The sequence below is a fragment of the Carcharodon carcharias genome, chromosome 3 (genome assembly GCF_017639515.1).
Source record: "Carcharodon carcharias isolate sCarCar2 chromosome 3, sCarCar2.pri, whole genome shotgun sequence".
Classification (NCBI taxonomy): Eukaryota; Metazoa; Chordata; class Chondrichthyes; order Lamniformes; family Lamnidae; genus Carcharodon; species Carcharodon carcharias.
The window spans coordinates 181,233,161-181,252,193 of record NC_054469.1 but is presented as its reverse complement, the minus strand read 5'-3'; the positions used below and the strand labels follow the sequence as shown (position 1 = coordinate 181,252,193).

At 40.6% G+C, this 19,033-nt stretch overlaps 1 protein-coding gene and 1 pseudogene across 2 annotated transcripts in view; both read left to right on the top strand.

Annotated features, from left to right (window-relative positions):
- Window positions 1-2,982: 2,982 nt before the first annotated feature.
- Window positions 2,983-19,033, top strand: part of ranbp9 (RAN binding protein 9) — an 85,808-nt gene continuing 69,757 nt past the window's right edge. The window contains exon 1 of one of the 2 annotated variants that reach the window (XM_041183604.1): window positions 2,983-3,432. In XM_041183604.1, the coding sequence (XP_041039538.1) occupies window positions 3,243-3,432 (190 nt within the window). In that variant the 5' untranslated portion in view covers window positions 2,983-3,242. The remainder of the gene's footprint in view (window positions 3,433-19,033) is intronic. The other variant, XM_041183603.1, reaches the window with a different exon arrangement.
- Window positions 16,650-16,768, top strand: LOC121276642 (annotated as a pseudogene).

The window sequence follows — 19,033 nt, the reverse complement described above, 5'->3', positions numbered from 1 at the left end:
TGACACACAATTGGCCATGTAGTTGATAGGGAAGAGGATAGCTGTCGACTCCAGAGTGATATCAATGGTTGAGTGGGCGGAGAAGTGGCAAATGGAATTAAATCCAGAAAAGTGTTAGGGAGGGCAAACAAAACAAGGGTATACTCAATAATTGAGAAGTTATTGAGAGGGGTTGAGGCAGTGAGAGACCGTGAAGTGCATGTCCACATGTCCTTGAAAGTGGCAGGACAGGTGGACAAGGTGGTCAAGAAAGCATATGGAATGTTTTCCTTTATTGGGCGAGGTATTGAATACAAAAGCAGGGATGTAATGATGGAACTGTATAAAATGCTGGTTAGGCCACAGCTGGAATATTGTGTACAGTTCTGGTCACCACATTACAGGAAGGACATAATTGCTCTAGAGACAGTGCAAAGGAGATTTACAAGAATGTTACCAGAGCTTGAAAATTGCAGCTATGAGGAGAGATTAGATAGGATAGGGTTGTTTTCCTTAGAACAGAGGAGGCTAAGGGGTGACATAATTGAGGTGCACAAAATTAGGAGGAGCCCTGATAGGGTACACAGGAAAGTCTTATTTCCCCTAGCTGAGGGGTCAATTACCAGTAGGGATAGATTTAAGGTAATTGGTAGAAGGATTAGAGGGGACATGACAAAAAGCTTTTTCACTGGTGGACATCTGGAATTCACTGCCTAAGTTGGTGGTTGAGGCTGAAACATTCAACTCATTTAAAAGGTGCCTGTATCTGCATCTGAAGTGCTGTAAACCTGCAAGGTTACGGACCATGTGCTGGAAAGTGGGATTAAAATGAGCGGCTAGTTTCTATTTCTCTTTTTGGCCGGTGCAGGCATGAGGGGCTGAATGGTCTCTTTCTGCACCATTATTTTTCTATGGATCTAAATGGAGAGAACCAAGTGCTGGAAACACAGAGTACTCCAATTTCAATGCCAAACTAATAAAGCAACCCAAAACAACTGAGACTACCATTCCTCCAAAAATGACAGAATGAGATCTGGAAGAATTATAAAGCCTCCAGATCGTCTAAATTTATAAAGTCAGAGACTTGGGGGGGAGGGGAGTGATGGGGGATAAGAAGTAGCAAGTAAAGAAGTTTGTATTGTAAATATATTGGGGTAAGGACTTGGGAGCAGGTCTAGTATAAGGATGTTCAGCAGAGCAAGGGTTAATGTGGGACTGGAGAACAGTACTGCCCATGGTATGATATAGACAGTCATATGATGGTAGGCTTTGTGTAGCAGAGTCTGGAGGGAGACAGCACCCAGGTAGGGCAGTACCTTGGAACTGTACATAGTTATGGGTTACCAACAAATGTTTTATGTTCAACCATACAAGCCTCCAGATCTCTTAGTGAGACACCAAATAACCTTACAACACCAACTAACAAGGATCTTGTAATGATGCTACTCTTGTCAAACTGCCTATACCTACAATAATTTGTGCAAACCAGGAGCATGCTTCAAAGAGCCGTACACACACAGAAGCACATCATGCCATAGCAGAGAACTGAAACATGCACAAATTGCAATACCAGATGTTGATTTTCAAAGGGGGTGGGGGAGGGGTTGGAAAATAGTCAGATAACAAATAAAGCATCAGAAGAGTAGGGGATTATCCCATGTCTTGGCTGATATTTATCCCTCAATCAACATTACAAATCAGGTTAACTTGTCATTATCACCTTGCTGCATTTTAACTGGTCATTATCACCTTGCTGCATATAAATTGGTTGCCCATTTCCTACATTACAAAACCGACTACACTTCAAAAGTATTTAATTGGCTTTAGAGTGCTCTTGGACATACTACCTCGTGAAAAGCCCAATATAGGTGCAAGTCTTTTTTTCTTTCACACACACACACACCCACACCAAAGATAGGGAGCACCATCCCAAGTGGTGTCAATCAAGCCACAGCCCCTCAGGTCCTGGGGAAGCTGACCTCGATCACTGCGCAACTACCTCCAGCACAGCTGCTGCTTCAGCCCTTATCCTGTCCCAACCTTACCCCAATCACGAATAGAACTCTGCCCCAGGCATGACCCTAAGATTCCTGTTGCTTGTCATTTAAATTCTCCACCATGTCCCCACTCTGACATCTCCTTGGCCTGCTACAGTATTCCAATGAAGCTCAATGCAAATTCAATAAACTGCATCTCATCTTTGAACTTGGCACTCTACAGCCTTCTGGACTGAACATTGAATTCAACAATTTTAGATCAAAACCTCTGCCTCCATCTTTCATTTTTTTGCTGGTTTGGTTTTCCTTGTTTCCTTTTTTAATTCCTTCACTTTGCATTCTGATGGCTGCTCCTCATCTGGACACATCTTTTGTCCCTTTATCCACTACCATGAAATCTTTTGTTATTTAGCCTCTTCTTCTCTCTACGGTATCACAGACCTTCCCTTTTGTTCTTCCCCTTTCACTTCCTTAAAGTCTATTCATTTCTATCTTTCCTTAATTCTGATGAAGGGTCATTATTAACCTGAAATGTTAACCCTATTTTTCTCCACAAACGCTGCCTGACCTGCTGAGTAATCCCATGTTTTATTTCTGCCCCAGGAGAGCCGGCACTGTCCATCGGAACCCTGACAGCTCTTCCCCCACCAGTCCTGCACAACCCCACTTCTTTCCTTCACCTATTACCCCGCAGCCCCTTCCCCTCCACCTATTACTCCGCAGCACCCCCCACAAGCCTGCACAGCCCCACTCTTGAACCCCCACCCCCAATCCTTCTCCAGTTCTGCACAGCTCCACTCCCTGAACCCTATCTATTACCCCCTGCCTTTACTCACTCCCTGATCCCCTGTCTACAGCCCCCAGCCCCGCCCTCTAAGCCTTTGGCTCCGCCCCCTGGCCGCGTTGGCTGTGCGGCTTCGAGCGGGCAGCCAATGAGGAGTTGGTTAGCGGCGGCCTGTCAGTGAGAGGAGACAGGCGGATAGACGGACGGAGTAGCTCGGATGCAGCAGGAGCGGCTTGGTTGGGGACGGGACGGGACGGGACGGGACGGGGGAGGGAGGCTGGCTCTGAGTGAGTGAGCGGCGGGTACATAAGGTGCGGCCGCGGAGCGGGGACAGCAACAGTCGCCGCTCCGGGTTTCTCAGCCTCCTCATCCGGGGCTCAGGGCCCTATTCGGACCGGCTCAGCCAGGCCCGGCCCGTTCCACATCTACCCACAGCCCAGGCTCAGGGCTCGGCCTTCCCCATCCCTCACATACCCGCATCCATGGCCGGACTGTCGGCGGCGCACGGAGAGTCGGCTCTCAACCTCCAGGAGAAGGAGCTCACCGAGCGCTTCAAGCGCCTCTACCCGGCTGTCAATGAGCAGGAGACGCCGCTGCCGAGATGTTGGAGCCCGAAGGACAAGTACAGCTACATTGGCCTGTCTCAGAACAACCTGCGGGTCCATTACAAAGGTAAGCGGATAGGGCCTGGCACCCAGGGGCGGCCTGACACTGGTACTGAGCCCAGCTAAAGGGCAAAGAGGGTGGATGGCAACCTGAGCTCATAGGCACCGACTGCCAGGCAGGCCCCTGGCCCCACATAGCAACAGTTAACACAGGTAGAGAGGCAACCGAAGCGCAGCAAATACCGACACAGGGGTCAGGTCTCGCACCTCAGTCACATACAACTGATGGAATAAGGCGAGTGCCAAAATTCACTGCGGCACCGATCTAGGTACAGGCCGAGACTTGTACAGAACAGTTCGGACCTCCAGACTTCCGTACACAATGAGGAAATGGGTGTGGGGGTTGGCGGAGAAGCGGGCCTTGAACACCATAACCGTAAATAATATCTGTGCTTTGGCCTGTTCAGGTTATTTGTTGAGCACTATCAACAGAATTAAGTGCCGTTCAAATACTTGATGGGTATAAAGAGGCAATTCGTAGAAAAAGACTTGAACCTAAACATATCTTACACTAACATTTTTAAAATACACTGCACATATGTAGAAAACAAAGCTAATTGCACAAAAAAATCACTTAGATGAAAATGGCCCTAACTGCTAAATGATTGTGGAATATGAGTGAAACCGTTTATATATTCTCAGTAATAGTTATTTAAATTAACAAACTTTTAAACCAAGCACATTATGGTAAATCAAGTCTGTGGCAAAGGAATGGCTCTGCACATGTCAGAGACATGTAAGAAGATATTATGTGAACAACTGGTAATCTTAGTTTAAAAAAATTAAACCAAATAAAGGTTTTTAAACAGAACCAGAGATGTGGAAGCAAGAGCAGATCAACATTGACAGTTAAGTAGGACTCAGGCTGTAATGAGTTACAGTGCTACTTTTCTCATTTTTGGATGGAGGGTGAGAGCAAGAGAAGAATGACCTGGCTATGAAATCAGTCTGAATAGAATGAATGACTGATCTGTTTGCATCCCGGGTAAGATGAGTTTGAGCAAATGGGCTGAGTTCTTCACAATCTTCAGTGCAAAACCCCACAGCAATTCTATAATCTTACAGTGAAAAATCATAAGGAATGGATAGATTGAAAATTGAGGGGAATGAAAAAAAAGGGCAGAGCTAGATTCTTTCAGAGGTTCTAAATTTTAGTTTCATGGCTGCATGTGTGTCTGCAAACAGTGTAAAAGGTACTAATGTCGGCATAAATATGCTAACCAATGTATTGCTCTTAATGTATATGCAATCCTTTTCTGTTTGACCATTTTGGACTTGCATGGATCTGAATGTCCCAGCAGTCAAGCCATAGAGAAGAGATTAATTGACTTGGAACCAAGAATCATAGTTATAGTTTTGGATATTTTTTGTTCAATATTTTTAAAATAGTCCCATTGAAATGTAAACGAGAAACTGGCAACAGCTCACAAATTTTCTTTAATGTGCTAAAAATTTTAATCACAGCTTTGAATTTTTTGATCAGGATTCATGGTATGTCTTGTGTGTGAATCCTGGGTAACTTTATACTTAATTCGTTAACAATTAGACTTTGTAAACTTAATTTCATTGTACAGTAAGAATATAGGTGAGAAATACCTCTCGAGGATGAAAAATTTAATGAAGCTGATTTCATACCAAATCAAAACAGAAAATGATTTGGACCCTGTGCCTATGTGATTTTTTTTGGTGGATGTGTATTACTTACATTTTGTCTGCCATCTTGTCAAATCAAACTTAATGTTGTGATTTGCTTCACATATTCTGCTCAAGCATCATCAGCTTGTATTCAGATTTTTTTTTACAAATATCTCTTGTTGTCTCCCTTCCCCCATGTACTCAGATGTCAGGGTAATATTATCTGTGCTTTTAATTTGAGGTATCGGTACTCGATGATGTCACTTGAACGCAAAGTGTTCCATTCTGCAGAATGACACCAAAGCACAACTGCAGTTGTTTACCAAGTAAATTATTTAGTGAATGGAGTATTGTATTTATTGCTTCTCAGAAACCAGTCTACGATGATCCTTTTTTTTAGGTCTTAGCATTGTCCCATCTTGGTGTTGAAGGAACCTATGACCCCAGTGAGATTCATTGTTAGGTAACGTCAAGTATTTGTGTATTGCTATAACAGAACTTAATTCAAATTTTGGAAATGAAATTCTAAAGGTAAACTGGATCTCGCTCAACCCATCATTCTAGTGTTGCACTGTAGATGAATCTAATCATCTACAAATAATACCATGGGATCTTTAACTTCTACCTGAACCATTGGAACAAGATAGGTTTCATGCAAAGTGCAGATCTTCTTTTAAGGCCTTGGCACTGTACAGAAGTGTCAAGTGAAGTTATGTACTGTACTCGAATCCTGGGATGAGGCTCAACTTCTTAACCTGCTGACTTGGGTGTGAGGTCCATCGTCCAAACCAAGTTGATTCCATTAATGCAACATGGTAATCACAACACCAATTTGAGTAAAATAATGAGGTGAGGCCCTATTTCTGTATAAGCTGACATTGACAACAAACTGGAAATCAAGCAAAAAAACTGCAGATGCTGGACACCTGACTGTGTTTCCTGCATTTTTTGTTTCAGATCAGGTATCATTTGAGAACTCAGATGAGTTGGAAGTCTCAAGCATTAGATGAGTGAAGTTTCAGGTGTATGCCCTTTCTCTGCACAAAGGGTGTGTATCTGAAATGATACCTTACCCATTCTTTTTACAGATGCTGCCTGAACTACTGAATGTTTCTAGTAATTTGAAACAATTTGTCTTTTAACCCTGTAAATGGAAGATTGTATATTCATTGTAGGTGTTATTGGTTGAGGCAAGGGTGATATCCAGGCTAACAGTTCTTCCTCAGTTAACCACCAAAACAGATTATCCAGTATTCATTCACTTGCTGTTTCTGGAACACCATTTGCCAGTTTGCGTAGCAACCCTTAACCCTTTATTTTGTTTTGGAGACAGCTTGCTATCCATTCTGCTACTTAGCCCTGACTTCATATGCTCTGACCTTAGTCATGAGTTTACTCTTGTGGTACCTTATCAAAGATCTTTTGAAAATCCAAATATATTGCATCTACTACATTACCCTTGTCGACCCTTGCTTTTACTACTTCAAAGAATTCAATAAGGTTGGTCAGGTATGTCCTTCCCATTTGAAATCTGTGCTGATTACTCTTTTTTATATTTTCAGCTTATAGATGTTTATCAGTTACATCTTTGAGTAAAGATTCCCTTATCTCTCCTACCACCGACATTCAACTAACTGATCTATAGTTCCTTGGATGAGTTTTCTCGCCATTCTTGAAATATAATAACATTAGCTGTCCAAAATTCCTTGGGTGTAATTCCCTTTTGTAATGAATTTTTATATATGTATGTAATTTTGCCTCTGATATTTATTCCCCAACTTCTTTAAATATGAATGAATGCAATCCAGTTGACCAAGGGTTTTACCCTTGCTAACTTTGATTAGTTTATCAATTATCTCCTCCCCTCCCCCTTGCACAATTTTCAATCTTAAATATCTATAATTTTCTTTTGCTCTTTTCTTTTATCATCTTTCCCACATTTAATCACCCTGGTAAATAATGAGGCAAAGTCACTATTCAATGTTTCTACCATTTGCTGTGAGTTTACCCTCTGTGGCCTTGTCCTGATTTTTCTTCTGTGTGTCTGAGAATCCTATTTTTATATTCCTTGATCATTTAATTTTTTATGTCTTCTTTGCTTTCCTAATTTTTCTTAATGTCGTCTTTCCGAACCTATCAATGCGCTTTTGGCATCCTCTTTGTTTACATGTTTGATGTATGCCTTTTTCTTTAGTTTCAATTTTACTCACATATTTTTATTCATTCATATTTCGTTATTGGTTACTTTTTTTTAACAGAACATATATTTGTCCTGAACTCTATTGACTTTTTTTCTAAATATTTCCCACTGTTATTCAATCTCTTTGTCATTTTATTTTTCCAGTTTATCTTCCTCCGATCCATTTTCATCCCTCAAAATCAGTTTCTTTTCTCCATGTATTACTATGGACTTTGTCTTTTTTATGTCTTTCTCAATCATTATTTTAAACTTATGTTATGATCGCTATTGCCTAGATATTCCCCCACACTTACTTCTCTTATCTGCTCTGGTTCATTTTCATTACTAGATCTAGCAGTGAATCCTGTCTGGTTGGGCCTCTTGCATACTAGGTAAGAAAGGAGTCCTGAAAAAAGTGTTCTTGTGTTTGGGATGTGTGTTTTTTTTTTCTATTTGTAGCATTGTCTGGAGCCACTGGGTTCAACTGAAAAGTTATTGACAGAGGAATAACCTGTGCAATTGTATTGACATATTACAGTTTATTATTGGGCAATTATTAATATTCTTATAGCATTTTAAAATTTCATAATAAATATATGGCATTGGAATTTACCATATGTTTAGCATATTGAGATTTTTTAATACTGCCATATTAGTATTATGCATTGGGCTCCTGGCAGCAGCATTGTGAGATAGCACACAGCAACCCTTGGAATTGCACCAAACAGTGATGCATTTCATTAAATAGCACAGTGGAGTTAGATGTGAGGTTAGAAAGAGAAGGAAATAAACACATTGTACAGTGTTTCATGGATGTTGCAAACAATGAGAATGTATCTTTTTGCACCACCACGTATAGAAAGTTTAGGTATGCTGCAATGAAAAACTTGTCCCCTATTGTGCAATACTGCATTGCATCTGTATAGTTTTTGTTGATGTATAATCACAGAATCATAAGATCACTTAACATTGGTTTGTGCTGGTATTAACAAAAAATCAAGTTGATTTGTCTCTAGTAGACTAACCTGATAGTCCGTTGAGATGATAAGGTAGTAGTGGAATGATGAAATGTTTAAAGCTAATTGTTAAAACCCAATGGACCCTCTATATTTCATCGTAGCATTTCTGCACTGCATCCAAAACTGTTAGATACTAATACAAAAGTAAAATACTGCAGAGCCCGGAGATCGAAAATAAAAATGGAAAATGCTGGAAGTACTCAGCAGGTCAGGCAACATCTGTGGAAAAAGGAACAGAGTTAAAATTTCAGGTTGAGGATCTTACAACAGAGCTGTTAGATTTTCGCTTTGTTTTTCAGATTGTCCATACGTGTTATGTAAGATCATAAGAAATAAGAGCAGGAGGAGGCCATTTAGCTCATCGAGCGTCCTCTGCCATTCCTGATAAAATCATGGCTGATTTGACTGTGGCCTTAACTCGACTTTCCTGCTTGTCCCTTCCCCCTCTATTATCCCGACTCTCTTGTAGACCAAAAACCTAACTCAGTCTTGAATATATTCAGTGACCCAGCCTCCATTGCTCTTTGTGGAAGACAATTCCAAAGATGAACAACCCTAAGAGAAGAAATTCCTCCTCATCTCTGCCTTAAATGAGAGACCCCTTATTTTTGTACTAGTTCAGGATTCCCCATGAGGGGAATGTCAGTATGTTTCATCATTTTACATTCTATAATTGATTTTTTTTGTTAATTTGAAATTTTGAATATATATTTTAACGATCTTGTTAGAGTTTTATTGGTTATTTTCTATTTTTGTTTTATGAAAAAGTAAAATCAGCTGTGAAAACCTCCACAAAGTAGATCATTTTGTTTCATCCCAAATTCAGTTGTTTGTTTTATTTTGTTAAAATTAATGTTTCCTTTGCATTGTGGTTAGAACCATAGAAAAGTTACAGCACAGAAGGAGGCCATTTGGCCCATCGTGTCCATGCCAGCCCGAGGACACCCAGGTGTCCTTTCTAATCCTACCTTCCTGCACCCGGCCCATAGCCCTGCAGCTTACAGCGCTTAAGGTGCAGATCCAGGTACTTCTTAAAAGAGTTTAGAGTTTCTGCCTCTACCACCAACTTGGGCAGCGAATTCCAGACACCCACTACCCCCTGCGTAAAAAAATTTCTTCCTCATGTCCCTCCCTACACCTTCTGCCACTTATCTTGAATCTCTGTCTAGAATTCTCCACCAAGGGAAACAATTTTATCCTGTCCACTCTATCTATTCCCCTCATAATTTTGTACACCTCAATCAAGTCACCTCTCAGCCTTCTTTGTTCTAAGGAAAATAACCCCAACCTATCCAAACTCTCCTCGTTGCTGCACTTTTCTAATTTTGGCAACATTCTTGTAAACCTCCTCTGCACTCTCTCCAGAGCTATTATGTCCTTCCTGTAATGTGGTGACCAGAACTGTTGTGGTCTCACCAGTATTTTATACAATTCCAACATTATATCCTTTTATATTCTATACCTCTGCCAATGAAGGAGAGCATTCCATATGCCTTCTTTACTTGGTTGCTACATAAAATAGTACATTATTTCAGATGAAGCTATTAATTTTTTAGTTTTCTTTTGACATTTTAGGGCTTTTTGTCTTTAAAGCATTAAACTTTGTGTACAGATTATACTTTAAAAAAAAATACAGGGCCTATCATAGCAGATGGTCATGATGGAGGGCATTGGCAAGAGTAGTTTGGGCTGGGAACAAAGTGTAAGTGGTAGTACACTAAGAACTGAATGCATGGTTTTTGGTGTTATAGTCTGTTTCCATCTCAATTGCTAATTCCCCACTTTAACAGCTATAAACTATGAGAAGAGTCTCCCCCACTCTACGATTCTCAGGTGAAGACATTTCCAAAGCAATGTCCTACCTCTTGCAACATTGGGAATGGGAATCATTCAATATTGAATGGGGCACTAGAATCTGTACTAGGCAAGCCATGGCAAATTTACTTTCAAAGACATTTCTCCACCGAGTTCTGGTACCTCTGCTGCCACTGCTTTTGCCATTTGGGTGATCCAAGGCTCTTTACCCCTTGCCCATGCAAATCCTATAGGCCCAGGACCACCTCCTCCGTTTTCATTATGCAGTTGTTTTAGGCTCCTCTTCCTCAATGGATACTGGAAGTTTATAGTTAAAGTGTCCCTTTTCAAACTTGACCTAATTTTCCAACAAAAATTGGCAGTGTTATGTTTTGATATGAATGTAAATTAGCCATTTAGGAATGTGAGGCAAGACATGATTAGACTTGCTGCAGAAATTAGATTTTGAGGTGCTTTGGGTTCTAGAGCCCATTATTGTGTGTAAATTTTTTAAAAATTAATTTATGGGATGTAGATGTCTGGCTAGGCCAGCATTTATTGCCCATCCCTAATTTCCCTTGAGAAGGTGATAGTGAGCTCCCTCCTTGAACTACTTCAGTCCCTGTGGTCTAGATACAATCACAGTGCTGTTAGGGATGGAGTTCCAGGATTTTGACCCAATGACAGCGAAGGAATGGCGATATATTCCCAAGTCAGGATGGTGAGTGGCTTGGAGGGGAGCTTGCACGTGGTGGTGTTCCCGTGTATTTGCTGCCTTTGTCCTTCTAGATGGTAGCAGTCGTGGGTTTGGAAGGTGCTGCCTAAGGAGCCTTGGTGAGTTTCTGCAGTGCATCTTGTAGATGGTGCACATTGCTGCCACTGTTCATTGATGGTGAAGAGAGTGAAGGTTTGTGGAAGGGGTGCCAATCAAGCAGGCTGTTTTGTCCTGGATGGTGTTAAGCTTCTTGAGTGTTATTGGAGCTGTACTCATCCAGGTGAGTGGAGAGTATTCCATTACACTCCTGACTTGTGCCTTGTTGATGATAGACAGGCTTTGGGGAGTCAAGAGATGAGTTACTTGCCGCAGGACTCCTAGCCTCTGTTCTGCTGTTGTAGCCACAATATTTATATGGCTAGTCCAGTTCAGTTTCTGGTCAATGGTAACCTCCTGGATGTTGATAGTGGGGAATTCAAAATGGTAACGCCTTTGAATATCAAGAGGCGATGGTTAGATTCTCTCTTGTTGGGGATGGCCATTGCCTGGCACTTGAGTGGTGCGAATGTTACTTATCACTTGTCAGCCCAAGCCTGGATATTGTCCAATACTTGCTGCTTTTGTTCAAAATTTAGAGATTAATGCATTCCTATTACAGTGGCGTAATGTTGATCATTGAAGACTCAGATGATATTATGTTCCACAAGAGTAAAATCTGATCGATGCACCTGTAAGAACTTTGACATTGTGTTACATCCTTGAGCTCTCATACAAACATACATTGGTAATTTTATAAAATTTCACTTAGTGATTCTATTTCTGAACTGGGAAGAAGACTACTTTTGCGTCTTTAATTTTATGGCATTATAGCAGTTGAATTCTGCAATCATATATTGCAGGAGGAAAGCAAAATTGGTGGGGCCTTAAGCCTGTGTTATTTCCTGTCATATGACCTACTGCCTGACAAATATGGCATGTTGTGAGACAGTTGATGCCAACAGCTAGAGAATCATAGAATGGAGACAGCACAATGGAGTTGCACTTGTGCTGGTTCTCTGTGAGACAACTCAGCTGGTCTTATTCCCCCCTGCCTTTTGCACATAACCCTGCAAATTCTTTATCTTGAGAAAACCATGATTGAATCTGCCCCCAACACACCCTCAAGCAGTGAATTCCAGATCTTAATCATACTCTGTGAGGAGGGGAAATAAAAGTTTTTCTCTGGTTCTTTTGCTGATCACTTTAAATTGGTGTCCTCTTGTTCATGACCCTTCCACCAGTGGGAACAGTTTCTCCCTGCCCGGACCCCTCGTGATTTTGAACACCTCTATCAAATGCGTTCTCAACCTTCTCTAAGGAGAATGGTCCCAGCTTTGCCAATCTGTCAATATAACTGAAGTCTCCTATCCCTGGGACCATTCTTAAAATCTTTTCTCCTCCTTCTCCAATGTCTTCACATCCTTCCTAAAGTGATGCCCAGAATTGTACGCTCCTTCATTTGAGGCTGAACCAGAATTTTATTAAAGCTCACCATACCCTTGCTTTGTACTCTCTACTTCTGTTAATAAAACCAAGGATCCCTTATGCCGTATTAACTGCTTTTTCAGTCTGCCCTGCCACCTTCAATGATTTGTGCACATGTTCCCCCAAGTGTCTCTGTTCCTTCGTGCCCTTCAGAATTGTGCTCTTTTATTTTGCCTTTCCTTGTTCTTCTATCAAAATATATCACTTCAGACTTCATTGAATTCATCTGCTATATGTCTCCCCATTCCACAGTTTATCTCTGTTCTCTTGAAGTCTATCACTATCTTCCTCACAGTTTATGACTCTGGAGAACACCACTTCTTACCTTACTCCAGTCCAAAAAAAACAATAGTGCACCATTACTTTGTTTCCTGTCATTCGGACAGCTTTGCATCCTGGCAGTCAATGTGTCTTTTATTTGATAGGCTTCAACTTTGCTAACAAGTCTGTTATGTGGCACTTTATCAAACACCTTTTGGAAGTCCCTGTGTACCTCATCAACCCTCTCTGTTAACTCATTGAAAAAATTCAATCAAATTAGTTAAACAAAATTTGCACATTTGCCCAAGTGACTATTATTTTCTCCCTGGTTATCATTTCTAAAAGCTTTCCCACCATAGAAGTTAAAGTGACCTGTAGTTGCTGAGCTTATCCATTTACCCTTTTTTTAATCAAGGATGTTACATTTGCAATGTCTTAAACATTTCCTTCAGGAGTGAAAAGCCTGTTAATCTGTAAGAATTTATTCGCAGAATTGTTACAGTGTAGAAGGAGGTCATTCGGCCTATTGTGTCTGCACCGGCTCTCTGAGCATTTTAACTTAGTGCCAATCTCCTGCCTTTTCCCCATAACCCTACACATTGTTTCTATTTAGGTAATTATCCAATGCCCTCTTGAATGCCTCAATTGAACCTGCCTCCACCACACTTCCAACCAGTGCATTCCAAAACCTAGCTACTTGCTATGTATAAAGTATTTTCTCACCTCGCATTTACTTCTTTTGCAAAACACCTTAAAGCTGTACCCTCAGGTTCTTGATCTGTTTACGAGCAGGAACAGTTTCTCCCTAGCTACTCTGTCCAGGTCCCTCATTATTTTGAAAATTCTATCAAGTCTTCTCTCAGCCTTCTCCTCTCCAAGGAAAACAGTCCCAACTTCTCCAATCTTTCATCGTAACTGAAGTGTCTCATCCCTGGAACCATTCTCATAAACCTCTTATGCAGTCTCTCCAATGTATTCACATTCTTCCTATAGTGTGGCTCCCAGAACTGAACACAATACTCCAGCAGAAGTCTAACCAGTGTCTTATATAAGTTCTTCATAACCTCCCTGCTCTTGTACTTTATGTCCCTATTAATGAAGTCTAGAATACTGTATGCTTTAGAACCAGCTCCCTACCTGTCCTTCTACCTTTAATGACTTATGTACATTTACACCCGGGTCTCTCTTTACACCTGCACACCCTTTAGAATAGTATCCTTTAGTTTATACTGTCTTTCCATGTTTTTTGTACCAAAGCATGTCACCTCACACTTCTCCACATTGAACTTTATCTGCCACCCATCTGCCTGCTGTGTCGATGTGTCATTGTCCTTTTGAAGTTCTACACTCCTCCTCACAGTTGACAATTCTCTCAAGCTTTGTGTCGTATATCAGGAAGAGCAAGGGTCTCAATACCGACCCCTGGGGAACTCCACTACAAACCTTCTTCCAGTCCGAAAAATACCCATTAGTCATTACTCTCTGTTTCCTAACCCTCAGCCAATTTTGTATCTACATTTCTACAGTCCCTTTTATTCCATGACCTATAACTTTCCTCACAACTCTGTTTTGTGGCACTGTATCAAATGCCTTGTGGAAGTCCATATATACCGCATCAACGACCTTGACCGCATCAACATCTCTGTTACCTCTTCAAAAAACTCCAAATTAGTAAGACACGATTTTCCTTTAACATATCCACGCTGATTCTTCTGAATCAATCCAAATTTTTCCATGTGACTATTAATTCTATCCTGAATAATTGTTTCCAGACGTTTCCCCACCACTGAAGTTAAACTGACTAGTTTGTAATTGCAGGGCAGATCTTTACAACCTTTTTTTGAATAAGGGCGTAATGTTTGCAATTCTCCAGTCGTCCAGCACTTCCCCCAACTCCAGGGAACATTGAAAGATTATTGCTGGTGCCTCTGCGGTCTCCACTCTTACTTCCTTCAATATTCTTGGATGCATCTCATCTGGTCCCGGTGCCTTATCAACTTTAAGTATCAACGACTTATCCAATATCTCCTTATCAATTTTAAACCCTTCTAGTGACTGTGTTTCCTCCTCTGTCACCATGGCCTGGACAGCATCCACCTCGTAAGTAAAGACAGTTGCAAAGTATTAACTTAACATCTCAGCCATGCTTCCTGCCACCATGTGTAAATCCCCTTTTTGATCCCTAATCGGCCCTTGTCTTCCTTTTGCCACCCTTTTACTGTTGCTGTGCTTATAGAATACTTTGGATTTCCCTTTATGTTGGCTGCCAGTCTTTTCTCATAATCCCTCTTCGCTTCTTGTATTTGCTTTGTCACATCACTTCTGAACCTTCTGTATTCAGCTTGGTTCTCAATTGTATTTGCTACCTGAAACCTGTTGTAAGAACACTTTTTCTTCTTGAACTTAATTTCGATCTCCTTTGTCATCCAGGGAGCTCTGGATTCGTTTGTCTTCCCTTCCCTTTTGAGGGAACATACTTTGACTGTGGGAAGGTAGCCCATTGCTCAGCTGCTATTTTTCCCACCAACCTTTGGTTCCAGCCTATCCGGCCCAGCTCCATTCTTGCCCCAGTGAAGCCCGCACTGTGCCAGTTGATTATTCTTACTCTGGATTGACCAAAACCCTTTTCCACTGCAACCCTAAACCTTATGATACAATGATCACTGTCACCTAAATGTTGCCTTACAGTCACTTGATCTACTTGGCCCATCTTATTCCCAAGAACCAGGTCTAGTAGTGCCTCCTTTCTTGTTGGACTGGACACATACTGCTGTAGGAAATTCTCCTGAATACTTATTAACTGCAATTGCACTGAAAATCTTTATTTGGCTATTTCCCTTCCTTTTACACATCTTGAATTACTTACTTTACAGATAATAAGTTGAACCAGAAAAGTAGGAGGGACATTTGCTGAACATTTTTTGAAGTTCCAAAAAAGAATATTGAATTATATAGTGTGTGAATGTTTACATAATTTATTAGATTAAGAAGCTTCTTCAGGAAGATTCACTCCACTGCAGAGGTCAATTGAACCTTCTAAACTTGCACAATGAGCAAAAGATTGGCAAATGAAGCTCAACACAATGTGAGGTAGTACATTGTGGTAGGAAGAATAGAGGTCACATATTACTTGAAGGTGCAAGCGTGGGTGGGATGGAGGAACAAAGGGATCTCAGAGTACAAATACACTAATCACTAAAAGTTGTGCCACAGGTTAGTAAGGCCATGAAAACAAACCAAACATGGCTATATTTGTTGAGGGATACCATTCAAAAGTAGGGAAGTTATGCTAAACCTATATTGAATTTTGGTTAGATGATGCTTAAGAGTACTCCATGGAGATCTTGTTGCCATATTATAAAAATTATATGGGGACACTGGAGAGGTTGCAGAGAAGATTTACAAGGATGATACCAGAAATCTGCGGATATATGTATAAGGAAAGGATTGACAGGCCTGGTCTCTTTTGTCTTCAGAAAAAAAAGTTGCGGGGAGACCTAATAGAGGTCTTTAAAATTAAGAAAGGTTTTGAGTGGATACAGAGAGAATGTTTCCTTTTGTGAGGAAGAGCCTAGCTAGAGGCTACCAATATCAGTCACCAAGACATCCAATAGGGATTTCAGAAGAAACTTCTTTAACTGTAGTGAAGTGAGAATGTGAAACTTTCTACCACAGATTGGTTGAAGCAAATAGGGTAGATGCATTTAAGGAGAAGCTAGGCAAGTATTTGAGGAAGAAGAGAATAGATGGCTACAATGGTAGATTTATGAGAAAAGATGGGAGGAGGTTCAGGTGGAGCATGGACACTAGTATGGATTAATTGGGCAGAATGCCCTGTTTCTGTGCTATATATCCTCTGTGGGTTCACATTTCAAGGTTAGTGCCAATGGCTTCACAGTTAACTCACAGCCCATATGCACTCTTGGAGATTGCAGCATGTAAATAGAATTCGGATGAGGTGTTAAACCACTTGTTCAGGTGGGCATAAATGAGATGTCGAACAGCTGGGCACCAGGATACAACAAATGCTATAGCATCCCAGCTGTCTGCTGAAGACCTGTGCTCCAGAATTAGCTGCATCTCCAGCCAAGCTGTTCCAGTACAGCTATACTAGTCTGAAAATGCCCGATTTTGTCTGATCTTGGAAGCTAAGCAGATTCAGGCCTGGCTAGTACTTGGGTGGGAGACCGCCTTGGAATACCAGGTGCAGTGGGCTTTTTATACAGAAATCTGAAAACCATGGTCTCGCTCGTCAGTTGAAGGTTTTGCTTAACTAAAAGAACTACAACATTGGCATCTACCTGACAATGTGGAAAATTGCCCAGGTATGTCCTGTCCCCAAAAAGCAGAACAAATTCAATCTGGTCAATTACCACCCTGTGAGAATTCTGTCAATCATCAGCAAAGTGATGGAGTAATTAACAGTGTTAACAAGTAATACTAATTCACCAATTACCTGCCTGCCAATGCCCAGTTGGGTTCCGTCAAGACCATTCTGCTTCAGATGTCATTATGGCCTAGGTGCAAACATGGACCAAAAAGTGAATTCCTAAGATGAGGTGAGAGCGTCTGCCTTTGACATCAAGCAGCATTTGACTAAATGAGACATCAAGGAACTCTAGCAAAATTGAAGTCAATGGGAATTGGGGCAGTTGGTGGGTGAAAAACTCCACTGGTTGGAGTCATACCTAGTTCAAAGGAAGATTGTATGGCTGTTAGAGGCCTGTTATGTCAGCCACAGTGCATTGCTGCAGCAGTTACTTAGGATGATGTCCTAGGCCCAATGATCTTCAGTTACTTCATTAATGACCTTCTGCCCTCCAACACTCCTGAATTAATTTTTATTTAAAAAAAAAAAAATCCTGTGACCCTATTCAAAGATGGGCAGGAAGTTCTCCCAATATCCTGATCAATACCCTCCACAAACTGTCACCACAAAACAGATTGGCTGAGTATTTATCTAATTTCCTGTTTGTGGTTTCTTGCTATGAACTTATTGGGTTGTTATGGTTGCCCTTCAAAAATACTTCATCAGTTAAGAAGTCGTTTGAGATGCCCTGAAGGGTGCCATATAAATCCAAATTAACATTTCATGTACATATTTGCAACTTTTTATTTCAAGAAATTAATCATTATTTCCCAGCCCTTGAACATATTATGCTATTTGATCTTAAAACTAATTGTGAGTAATGTCTTTCTTCCTGTATTGCATGGAGAATAAAATGCAAGAAAGAGTAAACAACAATATGCATTCTAGAAACTGAAGGCAAACTGCATCCTGCATTATAGAAGAAGGAAAGAACTAGCATTTATATAGTGGTTTATAAGTCCCCCATAATGTTCCAAACAACTTGCCAATCTAATAAAACTGGAAATGCTGGAAAAACTCCGCAGAGCCTGCAGCATTTGTGGAAAGAGAAATGGAGTCAGCGTTTCGAGTCTGACTTTTCTTCAGACTTGAAGCGTTAACTTTGTTTCTCTCTCCACAGATGCTGCCGGACCTGAGCTTCTCCAGCATTTTCTATTTTTATGTCAGATTTCCAGCATCTGCAGCATTTTGCTTTTAACTTGCCTTTATATACCATTGAAGACGCCTCAAGTTGGCTTAAAATGTAGACAAAAGCACCAACTTAATTATGCACAGCAAGATCCCAAAATATGCAATTTAGTAAATGACCAAATGATCTTTTTTATTTGTGGTAAGGGATGGATGTGGGCCTGGTAACTAAAAGAGCTCCCTGCTCTTTGGGTCTTTTATTTAGGTTCAACCACTGTTTAATGGCAATTCCAACAATGCAGCACTCCTTCAGTACTGCACTGAAATGTTAACCTAAATTACATACTCGCATGACCATAGTGGGATTCGAATCATATACAACCTTCTAATTCCAAGTTGAGAGCCTCCTGAATTAACCAAAATGACATGCAGAATTATATTATGTGCCTGATATTAAGAAGCATTTGCTGCTGTTGAGAATTCCAGCTTTGATGTGTATTGTTTCTACTTCACTAAATATGATGTTTTTCAGCTAGTTAAGAGTGTATTATGGATGTTATCTTTGACTCTTGATGTTGCTCTCATATGTTTTTTTTTAAAAGATTTACTGTCTACAACTTTCACTGTTGGTAGAATCTGAAATAGTCAGGGTACGTAGTTCTTTGTCCAAGTTGAAAATATTTTCAATTTTGAGTTTAATTTGTCTTTATAAAGAAATATAACTCTCTTGGTCATGGGGTTATTCATTGGACACTGATATATTTGAGAGGACTTATACAGGTGGGTAATGATTAATCTATATAGTGACTTGAGTACGAACTTAATTTGTTTATACATTCTGAATGCTTAGATTTTTAAATTAACAAATGCAAGATGCAAAGAAATAGTATCTGCAGTCTCAATTGGATATGATCTTTAATGTGTTTTTTTTACTCCATTCTGCATTTAATTCAATTTTGATACTTTTCCCCACTTGGCATTGAT